Raw genomic sequence first — 15,207 nt, forward strand, 5'->3', positions numbered from 1 at the left:
TATTAATTATTTTTGGCTAAAAATATAATTAAAGTCGAGTCTAATGCCGTGCGAGTGAGTATATCTCAAAACATGTTTTTATTGCTGTTTCTGGTGACTGCGAGTGTGTATGTGATGCCGGCACTTCAACTTACGCACGAGAGAAGGCAAGGCAGTGCTACTCGGATGTTGGGCCTGTTATGATCGTGTGCTCGTTCGCTCTCCTTACATCAGCCTACACTAATTTATCGCTCTCTTGCTCGCTTGCTCTGGTTTACTACGTGTGTGTGCGCTTGCGTGTACTGATTGCTCTTTCATAAGCTCAACTGGCTGGCTGGCGTATAATTTGTTTTTGTGTGTCCCTCTTTGTTTTGATTCGCTGCTGATAAAAAAAAATCATTTATTCAAAGTAACACAACAATAAAAAACAAAACAGCAAAGGCATGGAAATGGAAATAAGCGATACTATATCTCACAATATTGAACCAATTTATTTCAATTTTATTTTGCACCTCGAAGGCATCAGTTGTGCGCGCGCGTTCGCTCGGTCTAAATTTCAATGATTAGCTAAGAATCGTGTGCGACTTCGTAAGGCTGTGTTTCGTGTGCGTCTTCGTGTTCCTGCTCGCTTATTTCGCGCGTGTGTGTGTGTGTGGGTGTGTGTATTATTGACTGCGTAAGAAAAGCTTAAAATGCAGTGGCTGCAGACAAAACTTCTGTGCACAACAGTTGTGTTCATAGCATGCTTTCAATGTGAGTTCAACTACAACAAAACTAAAAACCAATGACTTAAACAACGAACTTGACACGCGAGACACCCGAGCACAAGTGATTGGCAATTGTGTCTTTGTATTGTATAACGAAATTCAATTTTGTAGCTAAAGAACAATCATTTGACAGTGGGTCAAGGTCAATGACTAGAAATTCCCCAAAGCAAATGTGCTAACATCATGCTCCGCAGCCGGAGCAAAGCGAAGGGCAATAAACTACGCACACAAATACAAACGCAATCAACGAAAACGATGGCAAAAGTGACTCAGTAATTGCTGCTGTGCCAGACTTTTTAGTTGTTGTTATTGTTGTTGTTTAGGTTCGTGTCTTGACGCTTTAGGCACCGCACTTCTGGTTTGCAGATATTGACCTTGACTATTGGTTTCGCTTCTCGCTGTTGTTGTTTCTTAACGTTTTCAATTTTTCTTGCCGAGTCACTTCACCTCAAGCAATTCCCAAATTTTCGCAGCTGTTTGCGTCACCGGCATTTGTCACTGCATCCGTATCAAGGACTGTCTGCCCTTCTCCCGCATGCTCTTGCAGCACAAGATCGAGGATCGTGCCGCCATCTTTGCGATGGTTCAAGCAGCTGCCTGTGGCTTTGAAGGACTCGATCCGCTCGTCTGTTGTCCCCATCATGAGACGCTGTTGCATGGCAATCGCATAATACGTGTGGCGCCACCCCCAGATCGCTGGGTTTGGGATGTGGCCACAAGATCGCGGTCCAACAGCGTCTTCGATAGACATGCGGCTCATCAGATGGAAAAACAGCTGCATGATTATCACGATTTCGCCGCACAACGCAATTGCCCTCAGCCTATTGAGGAGGAAATGGATGAACACCACTTTCATTACCATTATCGCATCGATCACGACGAGCAGCAACCACGACGACGTCCACCGCCGAAGGATCGTCCCATTGTATTTCCCGGTGATTTGCGTTTCGACGACTCCATCGAGAGCAAGGCGCAAGGAGAACTTATGGCCGCCGCCAGCCAGGAGCAAGTTGTAAGCCAGCCGGGACCCACTTCAGAAACAAGTACACCGTCTCCTGCCTCGGCTACAACGCCCACGGCAGAGTTTGCGGCACGTTTGAATACCGCAGACTGTGGCTCGAGTTTGAGAACTCGCATTCTGGGAGGAGAGGAAACACAGCCAGGACAATATCCTTGGCTGGCAAGGATCGCATACCGCAATCGCAGTGAGTTTAATTATCAAGACCAACAATTTTATTACGACTGTGTATATATGAGTTGTGTAGAGAGATCAATGGGTTAACATTTCATCAAGAAATAAGAAAAAAAAAAAGACAGACCCAAACATCTAAAACACAGAGCAGTTTTGCTCTTAGCCCAACTCGTTGGCCACATTAACCATTTGGGAGGTCAGAAAACAACCGAGACCAAAGACCAACACAGGCTTCACCAGATCCCAATTGGAATTGTCCTGTTCGCCATCGCTATACTGACTGCCCGTGGAGTAAGCACCATCCTTATCGTATGAATATTCACTACCTTGGCCATAGCCATATTGTCCATAGGGATCGTAGGCATATTGATTTTGATTGTTGTAATCGTTTTGGTAGTAGTTATTATCCTCATAAGTTACTTGATTTTTGTTACGACAATAGACGCAATTTGGGCTCGTTTCATTGGCACTCTTGCAACAACAACCAGGCTTACTCATTTTTGATTAGACTGTAAAAAGAGATTTGTGAGAGGATTCTCATTAAATTAAAATAGAATAGAAAATATTGATTCCCATGACTAAAACAAGTAAGAAAGTTACAGTCGAGTGTGCTCGACTGTGAGATACCCGCTACCCATTTTTAATACAGGAAAAATATTGCGGTATTATTTTCAAAATATACCGAAAATTCTAAAAAAAAAAAAAAATACTAAAGATATACCAAATGGTATGTTTGGTATATCGATATAGTACACTGTTCAAAATATTCCATAGATGGCACAATGTACCAGATTGTCGGCCAAAGCAACTAAGAGCCCTAGTAAGTAGGCGTTTTTGCCCATACAAAAGTATTTCTTTAATAACTTCCACAGTTTTTATCTGATCGCAACCAAATTTTCAGGAATCATAACTACTATAGTAATTAATACATCAAATATAAAAATTCGCAACTCTAGCTTTAAAATTACGCTTGATATTCGATTTTTTTGATTTGCGGGGGCGTAAGTGGGCGTGGCAAAAATTTGAAACAAACTTGATCTGAGTGCAAACATAACAAATGCTGTCGAAAAAAAATTATACCTCTATCTCTTATAATATCTGAGATCCAGTGATTCATACGGACGGACGGACGGACGGACAGACGGACATGGCTATATCGTCTCGGCTGTTGACGCTGATCAAGAATATATATACTTTATAGGGTCGGAGATGCCTCCTTCACCCTGTTACATACGTTTCCTGCCGGCACAAAGTTATAATACCCTTCTACCCTATGGGTAGCGGGTATAATAATATTGACACTCTGTTCTTATAACTAAAACTACAATATAATAGTAATAAGATGCTAAAAACTCTCGCTTAATTTCTTACTTCATTTCAAACTATTAATTATGGTAGCAAATGGTCGCATCAGCTACCGCTGCTCGGGCTCCCTCATTGCCAGTGACTACGTCGTAACAGCTGCGCATTGCGTTGTTAACTTGGTCAGCGATTTAGAGATGTACGTACAAGAAGACTTTAAATATTTCCCCCACAGGAACTACGCTAAACCCTTTTTCAGTTTTCAGGTGCGCATAGGCGACGAGAAACCAGGTGCACAGGACTGCGCAGCCAGTGCTGCCAATAATTGCAGTGCACCCAATCTATTTGCGATTGCCCGAGTTATAGTGCACCCCAACTACGATCAGCCGAAGTACGCAAATGACATCGCACTGTTGAATTTGAGAACTAAGCTAGGTAAATTCAGAACCAATGATGGTCCACTACAACATTTAGCTAATGTTTCTTCTTTTAGTGAGTTTCACTCCAATCTGCTTACCTTTAAACAGCACAGCTGCGCTTGCGAATCGATTAATTGGCCAAATGGGCGTCGCTGCCGGTTGGAGCACAACTTCGGAAAGTACGTTTTTTATTATGTAAAAATAGACATACACCAAAAAAATTAAAAGAAGAATGAACAATTGAAGTAGACTAATAGAACTAATGCTTTCTCACTTGCTCAGCAAACAAATCTGACAATAACGTTAAACCTTTGCCTGCTTTGTTTCTCCGCAGTCAACGGCAACAACAACAACAGTTCGGCAAACTTTACAAGCTCAGCTTCAGCGCGTTTCATTCGATTACCGATAGTCAATACAACGAGTTGTGCGATAGCTTATGCCAATCTGAGCGAGAACTTTCAGCAGCCGATTGTCATCACGCCGAATCATCTCTGCGCCCAAGGACAACCGATGAACGATGTGTGCCGTGGCGATAGCGGCGGACCGTTTATGGACGACGGCACTTCGGGGATTCTGAATTCCAATGGCCGTTATACGCTGCTAGGAATTGTTGCGTTTGGGCCAACACTTTGTGGAGTTTCCACTATTCCAGGTGTCTACACGGCCGTTAGCTCCTTTCTCAACTGGATCTTCGATAGCATTACAGCAATGCCAGTGGCTAGCACATGATCGCCTGCAAGCTATTCTTTCTTTTTTGTATATGCCAAAGCTTACCAATATACATAGAATTAACATATCCAGTTATGTATAATAATCGATAGAAAAATATTAAACGTATTATTAAATAATAGCAACAACAACAAAACAGAAACTTGCAATTTTCACTTTACATTTCAACCGAACGATTTCTCACTTGCACAACAACAACAACAAAACGGGAGTTCAAAAGCTCTTATCAAAGCTCACTCAAAAGTTCTCTGTTAAGCTGCGCTCACCACCTGCGACTTCTCAGTCGTGTGCGAAGTCTGACTTCGGCATCTTCTTCAGCTGTTGTGACACCGAAAAGTTATACGGAAATATTTGCATAAACTCGGAAAAAAACTCAAACTCTAAAAACTTTAAGACATTTTTATGTTACACATACATACAATTAAAATAAATATGATTAAGTTAATTACAATCTGTGTCGTGCTTGTAGTTGGTGTTAATTTAACAAATGCGCGTAAGTAAATAGCGAAGGGGAAAAGGCAAAGAAAGTCTAAAAGAAGCAAAAAGAATATTTGATCAATGTATGTATTATGTATGTAAGCCTGACTGTATTGGCATATGCGTGTGTGTATGTGTGTGTGTTTGTTTGGAGGGGCCTTCACATCATCCATCTGTCGTAAGAAACCAGTTTCTAATAGTATAATCGGCAACAAACACACAAATTATTAACTTTGATTCGGCATTATAATTATTATCATTTTGTGTGATTTACGCAGAGTTTTATTTCCCCAATGAGGCTAATCAGGTGCCAAACTACGGTCGCTGCATAACTCCGAATCGGGAACGTGCGCTTTGCATTCATCTTGAGGATTGTAAATATCTCTATGGTCTGCTGACAACATCTCCCTTAAGGGATGCGGATAAATTGTACTTGAGTCGCAGTCAATGTGGCTATGTTAATGGCAAAGTTTTGGTAATTTAAGCCAGAGAATTTCCTCTATTTTAACTAATGATCTATATTGGTTAGATCTGCTGCCCGGATCGCTATAGGGACACTACTCCTATAACCACAGTTAAACCTCCAGTGAATAATACAAATACAAGTCTGTTGCCATTGCCGGGTCAATGTGGCAATCTGCTGTCGAATCGCATTTACGGCGGAGTCAAGACCAAAATCGATGAATACCCCTGGATGGCATTAGTCGAATATACAAAAGGTAATTAATCACATTTGATTATTAGAAAGCTTACGACTTTTGCTAAATTTCTATTTATAGGCAGTGGCTCTAAAGGTCATCATTGCGGTGGTTCACTAATCAACACACGCTACGTGGTCACCGCCTCCCATTGTGTCAATGGGAAATCCCTGCCAGCCGATTGGCGTCTCACAGGCGTCCGTCTGGGCGAATGGGACACGGCCACCGATCCCGACTGTGAGGTCGATGTGCGCGGCATGAAAGATTGTGCGCCTCCGCATTTGGATATCGCCGTTGAACGCACCATACCACATCCATCGTACGATCCCAGCTCAAAGAATCAGGTCAACGATATTGCGCTGTTGCGTATGGCCCGGCAAATTGAATACACGGACTTCGTGCGTCCCATTTGCTTGCCATTGGATGCGAATCTTCGTGATGCCACCTTCGATGGCATTGCCATGGATGTGGCTGGCTGGGGCAAGACGGAAGAGCTCTCGGCCAGCAATTTGAAGCTCAAAGCCACTGTCGACGGCTTCACATTGGATGAATGCCAAAATGTTTACAGTCGTCAAAATATTCAGCTGGAGAACACGCAGATGTGTGCCGGAGGCATGGAAGGTGTGGATTCGTGTCGTGGTGACTCAGGTGGTCCACTGATCGGCCAGAACACGAACAAAGTGAACACATATTTCTTTTTGGCCGGTGTTGTCTCCTTTGGGCCCACACCGTGTGGCTTAAATGGCTGGCCAGGTGTCTACAGTCGTGTTGGATCATATGTGGATTGGATACAAGCCACTTTGGAGCCATAAAAAATAGTTAATATAGTTTATAACTGTTTGCTATTAAAGACAATGACAAGCGGAGCACAAGCTCCACAAAATTAACGTTTTTATGTTGGGTTCCATCAATTGCATTGTATTTTTGGGTTCAGCCTAAATGTATGCTATAAAATATCAAGATCTTAAACTCGATCTTAAAACTTAGTTTTCTTCTTATTCGATTTAATATACGTTAAAGATTATGCAATAAATAATATACAAAAAATAAAATGGTTAGAACAAAAAACAATGTGAACCAAAACATTGTGTATATACTTGATACTTTCTACATCATAGAATACAAGTTGAGCTGACTTAATTTGGTTTCGTTTGATTCACTGTCGGGAGTCGGGAATTCGAATTAAATAGTTTGGGATTAATTGTGGGCGTGCTAAAATGTAAATCACAAGCTACATTGAATAATCCGAATCTAAGCATTAGTATTGTAAGTATTGGTGGATTGAGAGACCCTTACTGGCAACTTATTTACGAACGCAACGAAGCGAGACGACTCTGCATCTCCTGCAGCTCTTCGCCCTCCTCGTCTTCATCGTCGGCAACCTCGACGGGAACACGTGCTGCGGCAGCTGCCGCCGGCGTCTTATCAGCGGGAGTTGCTTCTGGTGGCAATGGCGCTTCGCCCAATTTGCCATCTGTTATTTCCCAGAGCACTTTGTCCACCTCCTTGGCTGCCTGCTCCTCCAACTCTTCGGTGTCCTCTAGCGAGTCCATGGTCTCATCCAGCATTTCCTCAATGATGCCCGCCTTCATCATTTCCTTTGACATGTCACGCATAATGCCGGCCAACTCGGGATAACGTATTAGACTCTGCATGGCCTGCATGACTTCAGTCGATTTCTGTAGCGATCCCGCAACTCGCAACGTGGCTAAAATTAAAACAAACAAAACAATTGTCAACCAACTATAAAAGTCTTTAAAATACTATTACATACACAATTGGTTTTTCATCTGCATCTGTACAGAGTTGAGGTGCGCTTTGGAGGTGTAAATACGATTGATTGCTTTGCGTGCGTTAACAATCTCTTTTGCCAGAATGATGCAGGTGTCCCTATCATTCTTCTGAGCGGCTTGCTTAAGAGAGCGTTTCACCTTCTCCTCCTCTCGTTGTATGCTGCGTATTTGCCTGTCGAGCTGATTGCCCTCTTTCCGTATTTTGTGCGTCCATTCTTGCACCTACGACGAAAACGGAGAAACGGGTATTTAGATCGCCGAATTCAGAGAAACAAAACAACTGGAACATGACATCATTTCATGGTCATCAATTGATTGGCCTTGTTAACGCGCAAAAAAAAAACACAAGAAACTGCATGGCCTAATTCGGTGTAAGGCTACAAACCTGCTCTTTGGGATCCTTGCTGGGGGTTTTGCCGAATAAGCCCATTTTAAACGATTTATAGCGAAACGCTAAGATTAATTTGTTATTATTGTTATTATTAAATTATTTAGCTCTACACTGCTTCTGAGTCATTTTATGAATATGTATCTGGCAGCACTGCAGTATTGTTTACAGTTCACTAGCGATAGTCTGGCAACGCCTACAAGCGTTTGGTAAACAGCTCGACCAAAACCGATACAAATTGCGAATAATTCGACTATTTAATTTAAAAAACTTATATTCATACGTAATTTAAAAATATTGTATTAAAATTACTCAATTGCTAATTTATATTATGACAGAAGTAACAAACAATTGTATGTGCTGTAAATGAGCAGCGTACTGTTTTGTTGAACTCTACGTTACGGTGACTTTCCAACACTGGCTGACAACCGCGCAATTGTGATCAGATGTTCGTCTGGTAAACTGTGAAGCGTTAGTGTTACAAGTGGTAGAAAGAGTGAATATTAAAATAAAATCATAATGCGTACAAACGCAATAGTTAGTTGTTTAGTATTGTTATTCCATAATGTGTGCTGTACTGAGAATACGTGGGTGGAACCCCACGACTGGACAAAACTATCACCAGAGTCGTTCAATCATCCCACCAACACTGAGGATGCGTGTCTTTGCCAGGCGCCAACAGAGCCTAAATCTATTGCCTCCGTCGAGGATCAACTAGCATTAATATATTTTAAAAAGTTCGTTAATTCACTCTTCAGCCGCAATAAACTACAAGTAAGTTGACATGCGTTCATTTGCCTAATTGGGCAAGATGACGTCATGTAATTAAAATAATGTTTGTCCAACTATTTTACAACTTTAGCATAGCAAATCGGCGCAGCTCTTCAAGCGATCACTGCTGTTTACGTTGTTGCCGTCACAAATTGAAGAACTTGAAGCAGCACAAGATGTACGAGATATTGATATTGTTCTCAGTCAAATTATGGATAAAGCCAAGGATTTATCTTTGTATACAGCCGAAGGCGATTATGGGTACTCACATCAAGGAATGGGAGTAAAAGCTCTTATTACAGACATGTACAAGGATTTTGTACAGTTGCTGAGAATATCTGAGGTTAGTATTGCCTTTTATAGAACACCATGTGTGGAAATATAAACAAAAAACTCGTTTTGCCAGGTAAAATTTTTATTGGCAGTATTGCTCTCTATTGCTGCCGGTTGGCTTGTGAGAAAACGTTATCGGATTCCGATCTTCGTTATTGTAATTGGCGGCGTATTTCTATATGGCTATTTTCACACTTATTTGGAGTGCAATAGAGTAAGTATTAAATTTACTAATTTAAAACACACTTGCGGAAATTAACAAAATGCTGCTGTACTTTAGAAAATGGAAGTCGATGCCATGTTGGAAGTGATTGATAGTCATCAAGAAATTGATCAGAGTTCCTGGTTTTCGCGACTATTTGGTTTTATTTCAAGGGAAACCCCCGAACAAATACAAAAGAAACGTTTAATGTAAGTATCTCTAACAAAGGAAAATAATCTTGAGATTAATTTTTTATAGCAATCTTACCAATACAATTATCTTTTTACAAATTGTAGTAAATCAACAAAATTGATTATGCCGTTTTGTCGACCAGATCACGTTTTTGTCATATACACAAGTGATATATTCATAAAACAAATTGAAATGCTGCTGGAAAAGACAACGGATACCATGACCAAATTAACCAGTAAGTTTTAATATAGGAAATAATGAAATAATAGAAAATAACTTTTTTTTCTATAGATGGTTTAGGGTTCCCGTACAACTTAATTGCACCAATTGCACTAGTCTGCATGATAAGCTACATGTTGAAGCTTACGTTCAAATACATCATAAGTCCCAAGGTATGGATACAATTCATGCATCGGAACCCGCCTCCACCCGTCCAAGCGACGCAACAAGCATCCCTCGCAGGTGGCTCAGCAAACGACTCTTTGTCGGGTGAGAACCTGAAAATGTTGCTAAACGTAATGAACCGTGCGCAATTAACATCGTCGGAATCGCAAGCACAATTAGCCGTTTCTGGGGTTGAAGAGGTGCTGGAGCAACTGGAGGCACCGCCACCAAGCACTTCACCAACCAAGAAAGTCAAACCTTCTTCAAAGGATACATCGAGTGAGGAACTTAATGCCAGCAGTAGCTTTGCAGACATCGCTCAAGAAGCTGGATTTACAGTCGTCGACGACAACGACAACGACGATAATGATAATGATATTCATATTAGCAAGTCTTAGCAGTGTCGCCACTTTAAGCCTGTATTTAATGTAATGTTTGTGATGATATACTTAAAAGAATTTTACCAGTTTTTTACCCAAGTAAACGAGTCAGTTACCACTTAATAATTTTTTGTTATAGTTAAATCATTCTTTATTTAAATTATTTTTTGCGTGTATTTATTTCATTTTTGCACGATAATTATTATAAGTTAAATCTCCAACAATAAGATTTCATTAAGTGTCATTAATAGGCCTCCCAAAAACTGTCTATTACATGTTTCCTATATATGTATAATATATATATATATATTATTTTTTTATTCTGCTGGCCACTTCAAAATTGTATATATATTTGCCAATAATGGCGTTTTTTGTTGCTGAATTATTTTTGTTCATATATTTACAACATATTATTAGCATTGAGTGTTTTTCTCTTTGTTTGTATGAGTTGCATATTTGAAATGTAAGCAATAATCAAATATTCATCGTGAATAATAAACTAGTTTAATATACAACTAATATGTTGTGTGTATAATAAGTTAATATATATATATGTATATTCATAAAAAAATTAAAAATAATTCGGTGTAAATATATTCATTCGTTGTATTTTAAATTATACTTTCGAATTACATACAAATACAAACATACATATGTATGTAAATATAATAATGTCTGCTGCAGTATTACATTATTATACATAACGTTTCTTAACATTATTATGCAACTAATTATTCATTTGATGTCATCTATATAATATGTCTATTGTACTGTATTGTACTCCCAATACGCGGCACGTACATTTTTTTTGTTTAAGCCATAACCAGTTTTGCTGTCAAGAGCCTAACAAACCTAACTAAATTGTATTGCATTATTACGTTCAACCACTGCAAAAACAACAACAACAGAAGCAGCAGCAACAACAGAAGCAGCACCAACAACAACAAGCAGTAGCAACCACTGAAATCTTGGTCTCGTGCGTCCGTTTTCTTCGCTCATTGCGTAGCTGTTCTGTGCCCAAAGTGCCGGCAAGTGCAATCTGGAGGAGTGGTCATAGCACCAGCGGTATACGCAAGTCCAACTACCAAAGCGAGTGCGTAACGGCGAGCGGCACCAGCGGCCACAATCACCGCTGGATAAGTGCGGGCCACCGTCGCCGCAAGAAGGCACACGGCGCTTTAACGACGGGAGCAGCATTGACGACGTGGGATAACGAGCGAGTCGAAGCCACCAACGCTGAGGCAGCAGGTGAGTCAGTGCCAGGCCCATTCTCGTTCCAATCGCCATTATCCGTGGTAGCGGATTGCTCGATTGGCAATTCTAAACTGCATAAACGTAAACAGCAATTAATTCTTTTGTTTCGAGTCCTCGATCTATATTTTTTTCTGCCGACCTTTTTACGAGTATTAATCAATAAATTATAAATTTTGTGAAGTAAATTAAAATGAAATTAAAGTAAAGTAAATTAAAGTAGATAAACAACTATTTTCTTGTGCAAATGACAGAGTAGGGGCGACAAAATACCTTCATACATACATACATTCTTAAAAATCTACTTGCTACGGGATTATATGTTTATGTTTACTAATTTATATATACTACTATGGGCAAAAAGTAAGGTAAATTTGTTTGTAAAATGAAAAATCTTTATTTATTCTTCTAAATCAATATCATACCCTTCAAAGTAATCCCCTCCCGATAAAATACACTTATGCACCCTTTTTTTCCTATCCCCGAAACATGCCAAAAAGTCCCTTTTCAGTATAGCCATCTTCGATTTAGCTTTTATCTCCTCAATCGACTCGAAGCGCATTCCCCGAAGTGGTCTCTTCAGATTTGGGAATAGTCAGAAGTCACACGGAGCCAAATCAGGCGAATACGGTGGTTGTGGAGCGATATACCTCGAATTTTTGGCGAAATGGTCAAGAAAAACGTGTACAGAAATTGGTCGTTTTAGGTACCAAACGAGATTTAACTTTTCGTAGGCCCAAATGGTCTTTCAAAATGGTTTTCACAGATCTTTCTGATATTCCGATCATATCATATAGTCAACCGACGATTTTTGCCTCCACTTCATTGACGTGTTGGTTATGAGTTGACGTCGATTGTCGTCCGAAGCGCTCCAAGTCATCAACACGTTCTCGACCCTCTTTGAAATCTTTGTACCACCTAAAAACATTTTTTTTGTGACATGGTAGAATCACCAAAGGTTTTCCGCAACATCCTCAATGTTTCCACAGCCGAAATTTCATTCGGCAAACAAAATTTGATGGCACTTCTCATTCAGACATTGTAAAAAATCGAAAAATGCACTCTTGGTCGTTTGGAAAACACAAGCGTAAATATATTTCTGATAATGACATTCCTATGAAATTTGGCCCAGATGTCTACAGTCTTGCCAACTTAAGAAAAAAGGAATTAGGCCGAATTTTTACGGCCGCGAAGTTTAAATTGAAAATTCACCTTACTTTTTGCCCACAGTAGTATATACACACATTTCTCTATCATCACCCATATCGCCCCCTTCACCAATCCCAAGAGCTCTTAGGTAGATTAAGGTTGATAATAAGGCGACTCAGATAAATGTATAAATTGTATGCACTCTGCTGTAAATGAGCAGCGTACTGTTTTGTTGAACACTGGCCGACAACCGTGCAATTGTGATCAGACGTTCGTCTGGTAAACTGTGAAGCGTTAGTGTTACAAGTGGTAGAAAGAGTGAATATTAAAATAAAATCATAATGCGTACAAACGCAATAGTTAGTTGTTTCGTATTGTTATTTCATAATGTGTGCTGTACTGAGAATACGTGGGTGGAGCCCCACGACTGGACAAAACTATCACCAGAGTCTTTCAATCATCCCACCAACACTGAGGATCAACTAGCATTAATATATTTTAAAAAGTTCGTTAACTCACTATTCAGCCGCAATAAACTACAAGTGAGTTGACATGCGTTCATTTGCCTAATTGGGCAAGATGACGTCATGTAATTAAAATAATGTTTGTCCAACTATTTTACAACTTTAGCATAGCAAATCGGCGCAGCTCTTCAAGCGATCCCTGCTGTTTACGTTGTTGCCGTCACAAATTGAAGAACTTGAAGCAGCACAAGATGTACGAGATATTGTTATTGTTCTTAGTCAAATTATGGATAAAGCCAAGGATTTACCTTTGTATACAGCCGAAGGCGATTATGGGTACTCACATCAAGGAATGGGAATAAAAGCTCTTATTACAAACATGTACAAGGATTTTGTACAGTTGCTGAAAATATCTGATGTTAGTATTGCCTTTTATAGAACACCATGTGTGGAAATATAAACAAAAAACTCGTTTTGCCAGGTATTGACAGCATTGCTCTCTACTGGTGTCGGTTGGCTTATGAGAAAACGTTTTCAGATTCAGGTATACCGTATTGTAATTGTCGGCGTATTTATAGTTGGCTATATTCACACTTTTTCGGAGTGCAATAGAGTAAGTATTAAATTTACTAATTTAAAAGACACTTGCGGAAATTAACAAAATGCTGCTGTACTTTAGAAAATGGAAGTCGATGCCATGTTGGAAGTGATTGATAGTCATGAAGAAATTGATCAGAGTTCCTGGTTTTCGCGACTATTTGGTTTTATTTCAAGGGAAACCCCCGAACAAATACAAAAGAAACGTTTAATGCAAGTATCTTTAACAGAAGAATTTAATCTTGAGATTAATTATTTATAGCAATCTTATCAATACAATTATCTTTTTACAAATTGTAGTGAATCAACCAAATCAAATATGCCGTTTTGTCGACCCGATCAAGTTTTTGTCATATTCATAAAACAAATTGAAATGCTGCTGGAGAAGACAACGGATACCATGATCAAGTTAACCAGTAAGTTTTAACATAGGAAATAATTAATTAACAATAGAAAATAACTTTTTTCTGTAGATGGTTTAGGGTTCGAGTATAAAATAATTGTATTAATTGCACTAGTCTGCATGAAGCTAACCTTCAAATACATCACAAGTCCAAGGTAAGGATACAATTCATGCATCGGAACCCGCCTCCACCCGTTGAAGCCACGCAACAAGCATCCCTCGCAGGTGGCTCAGCAAGCGACTCTTTGTCGGGTGAGAACCTGAAAATGTTGCTAAACGTGATGAACCGTGCGCAATTAACAACATCGGAATCGCAAGCACAATTAGCCGTTTCTGGGGTTGAAGAGGTGCTGGAGCAACTGGAGGCACCACCACAAAGCACTTCACCAACCAAGAAAGTCAAGCCTACTTCAAAAGATACATCGAGTGAGGAACTTAATGCCAGCAGTAGCTTTGCAGACATCGCTCAAGAAGCTGGATTTACAGTCGTCGACGACAACGACGATAATGATAATGATATTCATATTAGCAACTCTTAGCAGTGTCGCCACTTTAAGCCTGTATTTAATGTAATGTTTGTGATGATATACTTCAAAGAATTTTTACCAGTTTTTTACCCAAGTAAACGAGTCAGTTACCACGTAATAATTTTTGTCATAGTTAAATTATTCTTTATTTAAATTATTTTTTGCGTGTATTTATTTCATTTTTGCACGATAATTATTATAAGTTAAATCTCCAACAATAAGATTTCATTAAGTGTCATTAATAGGCCTCCCAAAAACTGTCTATTACATGTTTCCTATATATGTATAATATATATATATATATTATTTTTTTATTCTGCTGGCCACTTCAAAATTGTATATATATTTGCCAATAATGGCGTTTTTTGTTGCTGAATTATTTTTGTTCATATATTTACAACATATTATTAGCATTGAGTGTTTTTCTCTTTGTTTGTATGAGTTGCATATTTGAAATGTAAGCAATAATCAAATATTCATCGTGAATAATAAACTAGTTTAATATACAACTAATATGTTGTGTGTATAATAAGTTAATATATATATATATGTATATTCATAAAAAAATTAAAAATAATTCGGTGTAAATATATTCATTCGTTGTATTTTAAATTATACTTTCGAATTACATACAAATACAAACATACATATGTATAATAATGTCTGCTGCAGTATTACATTATTATACATTACATTTCTTAACATTATTATGCAACTAATTATTCATTTGATGTCATCTATATAATATGTCTATTGTACTGTATTGTACTCCCAATACGCGGCACGTACATTTTTTTTGTTTAAGCCATA

At 39.1% G+C, this 15,207-nt stretch overlaps 5 protein-coding genes across 7 annotated transcripts; 3 read left to right on the plus strand and 2 right to left on the minus strand.

The window, feature by feature from the left end:
- Positions 1-144: 144 nt before the first annotated feature.
- LOC133837995 (phenoloxidase-activating factor 3) lies at positions 145-4,587 on the plus strand. Its single transcript, XM_062268915.1, has 6 exons — positions 145-732; positions 1,220-1,951; positions 3,337-3,439; positions 3,500-3,675; positions 3,734-3,838; positions 3,994-4,587. Exons 1-6 carry the CDS (start codon positions 672-674, stop codon positions 4,386-4,388), a joined length of 1,572 nt encoding a protein of 523 aa, XP_062124899.1. The 5' UTR covers positions 145-671; the 3' UTR covers positions 4,389-4,587.
- Positions 1,957-3,902, minus strand: LOC133837992 (uncharacterized). The gene is made up of 2 exons (XM_062268912.1): positions 3,758-3,902; positions 1,957-2,447 (listed from the first exon to the last, which is right to left on the minus strand). The coding sequence occupies exon 2, from the start codon at positions 2,434-2,436 to the stop codon at positions 2,098-2,100; it is 339 nt and encodes a 112-aa protein (XP_062124896.1). The 5' UTR covers positions 2,437-2,447; positions 3,758-3,902; the 3' UTR covers positions 1,957-2,097.
- A 167-nt stretch (positions 4,588-4,754) lies between the features above and the next one.
- LOC133837987 (serine protease easter) lies at positions 4,755-6,615 on the plus strand. The gene is made up of 4 exons (XM_062268904.1): positions 4,755-4,881; positions 5,144-5,340; positions 5,395-5,584; positions 5,645-6,615. The coding sequence occupies exons 1-4, from the start codon at positions 4,791-4,793 to the stop codon at positions 6,373-6,375; spliced, it is 1,209 nt and encodes a 402-aa protein (XP_062124888.1). The 5' UTR covers positions 4,755-4,790; the 3' UTR covers positions 6,376-6,615.
- LOC133837990 (charged multivesicular body protein 3) lies at positions 6,613-8,042 on the minus strand. Of its 3 annotated transcripts, none has more exons than XM_062268908.1 (4): positions 7,742-8,042; positions 7,338-7,578; positions 6,860-7,271; positions 6,613-6,775 (listed from the first exon to the last, which is right to left on the minus strand). In XM_062268908.1, the coding sequence occupies exons 1-3, from the start codon at positions 7,784-7,786 to the stop codon at positions 6,871-6,873; spliced, it is 687 nt and encodes a 228-aa protein (XP_062124892.1). In that variant the 5' UTR covers positions 7,787-8,042; the 3' UTR covers positions 6,613-6,775; positions 6,860-6,870. The 3 variants fall into 3 exon arrangements, with proteins under 3 accessions (XP_062124892.1, XP_062124893.1, XP_062124891.1); XM_062268909.1 differs by having other exon boundaries at positions 6,613-6,794; XM_062268907.1 differs by having other exon boundaries at positions 6,613-7,271; positions 7,742-8,040.
- A 130-nt stretch (positions 8,043-8,172) lies between these two features.
- Positions 8,173-10,587, plus strand: LOC133837986 (uncharacterized). The gene is made up of 6 exons (XM_062268903.1): positions 8,173-8,518; positions 8,607-8,858; positions 8,922-9,062; positions 9,129-9,259; positions 9,347-9,477; positions 9,534-10,587. Exons 1-6 carry the CDS (start codon positions 8,264-8,266, stop codon positions 10,022-10,024), a joined length of 1,401 nt encoding a protein of 466 aa, XP_062124887.1. The 5' UTR covers positions 8,173-8,263; the 3' UTR covers positions 10,025-10,587.
- The last annotated feature ends 4,620 nt before the right edge of the window (positions 10,588-15,207 follow it).

Source organism: Drosophila sulfurigaster, chromosome 2R (assembly GCF_023558435.1).
Source record: "Drosophila sulfurigaster albostrigata strain 15112-1811.04 chromosome 2R, ASM2355843v2, whole genome shotgun sequence".
NCBI classification, from domain to species: domain Eukaryota; kingdom Metazoa; phylum Arthropoda; class Insecta; order Diptera; family Drosophilidae; genus Drosophila; species Drosophila sulfurigaster.

Bases quoted from the DNA above. Each gene is read 5' to 3' on its own strand.
- LOC133837987 (XM_062268904.1), top strand. From the start codon at position 4,791: ATGTTACACATACATACAATTAAAATAAATATGATTAAGTTAATTACA. The intron at 4,882-5,143 runs GTAAGTAAATAG...TGATTTACGCAG, and splicing joins TGTTAATTTAACAAATGCGC to AGTTTTATTTCCCCAATGAG. The intron at 5,585-5,644 runs GTAATTAATCAC...TTCTATTTATAG, and splicing joins ATTAGTCGAATATACAAAAG to GCAGTGGCTCTAAAGGTCAT.
- LOC133837990 (XM_062268908.1), bottom strand. From the start codon at position 7,786: ATGGGCTTATTCGGCAAAACCCCCAGCAAGGATCCCAAAGAGCAG. The intron at 7,579-7,741 runs GTTTGTAGCCTT...TTTTCGTCGTAG, and splicing joins GCAAGGATCCCAAAGAGCAG to GTGCAAGAATGGACGCACAA. The intron at 7,272-7,337 runs GTATGTAATAGT...TTTTAATTTTAG, and splicing joins GCAGATGAAAAACCAATTGT to CCACGTTGCGAGTTGCGGGA.
- LOC133837995 (XM_062268915.1), top strand. From the start codon at position 672: ATGCAGTGGCTGCAGACAAAACTTCTGTGCACAACAGTTGTGTTCATA. The intron at 1,952-3,336 runs GTGAGTTTAATT...TAATTATGGTAG, and splicing joins GATCGCATACCGCAATCGCA to CAAATGGTCGCATCAGCTAC. The intron at 3,676-3,733 runs GTAAATTCAGAA...TTCTTCTTTTAG, and splicing joins GAATTTGAGAACTAAGCTAG to TGAGTTTCACTCCAATCTGC.
- LOC133837992 (XM_062268912.1), bottom strand. From the start codon at position 2,436: ATGAGTAAGCCTGGTTGTTGTTGCAAGAGTGCCAATGAAACGAGCCCA.
- LOC133837986 (XM_062268903.1), top strand. From the start codon at position 8,264: ATGCGTACAAACGCAATAGTTAGTTGTTTAGTATTGTTATTCCATAAT. The intron at 9,063-9,128 runs GTAAGTATTAAA...GCTGTACTTTAG, and splicing joins CTTATTTGGAGTGCAATAGA to AAAATGGAAGTCGATGCCAT. The intron at 9,478-9,533 runs GTAAGTTTTAAT...TTTTTTCTATAG, and splicing joins TACCATGACCAAATTAACCA to ATGGTTTAGGGTTCCCGTAC.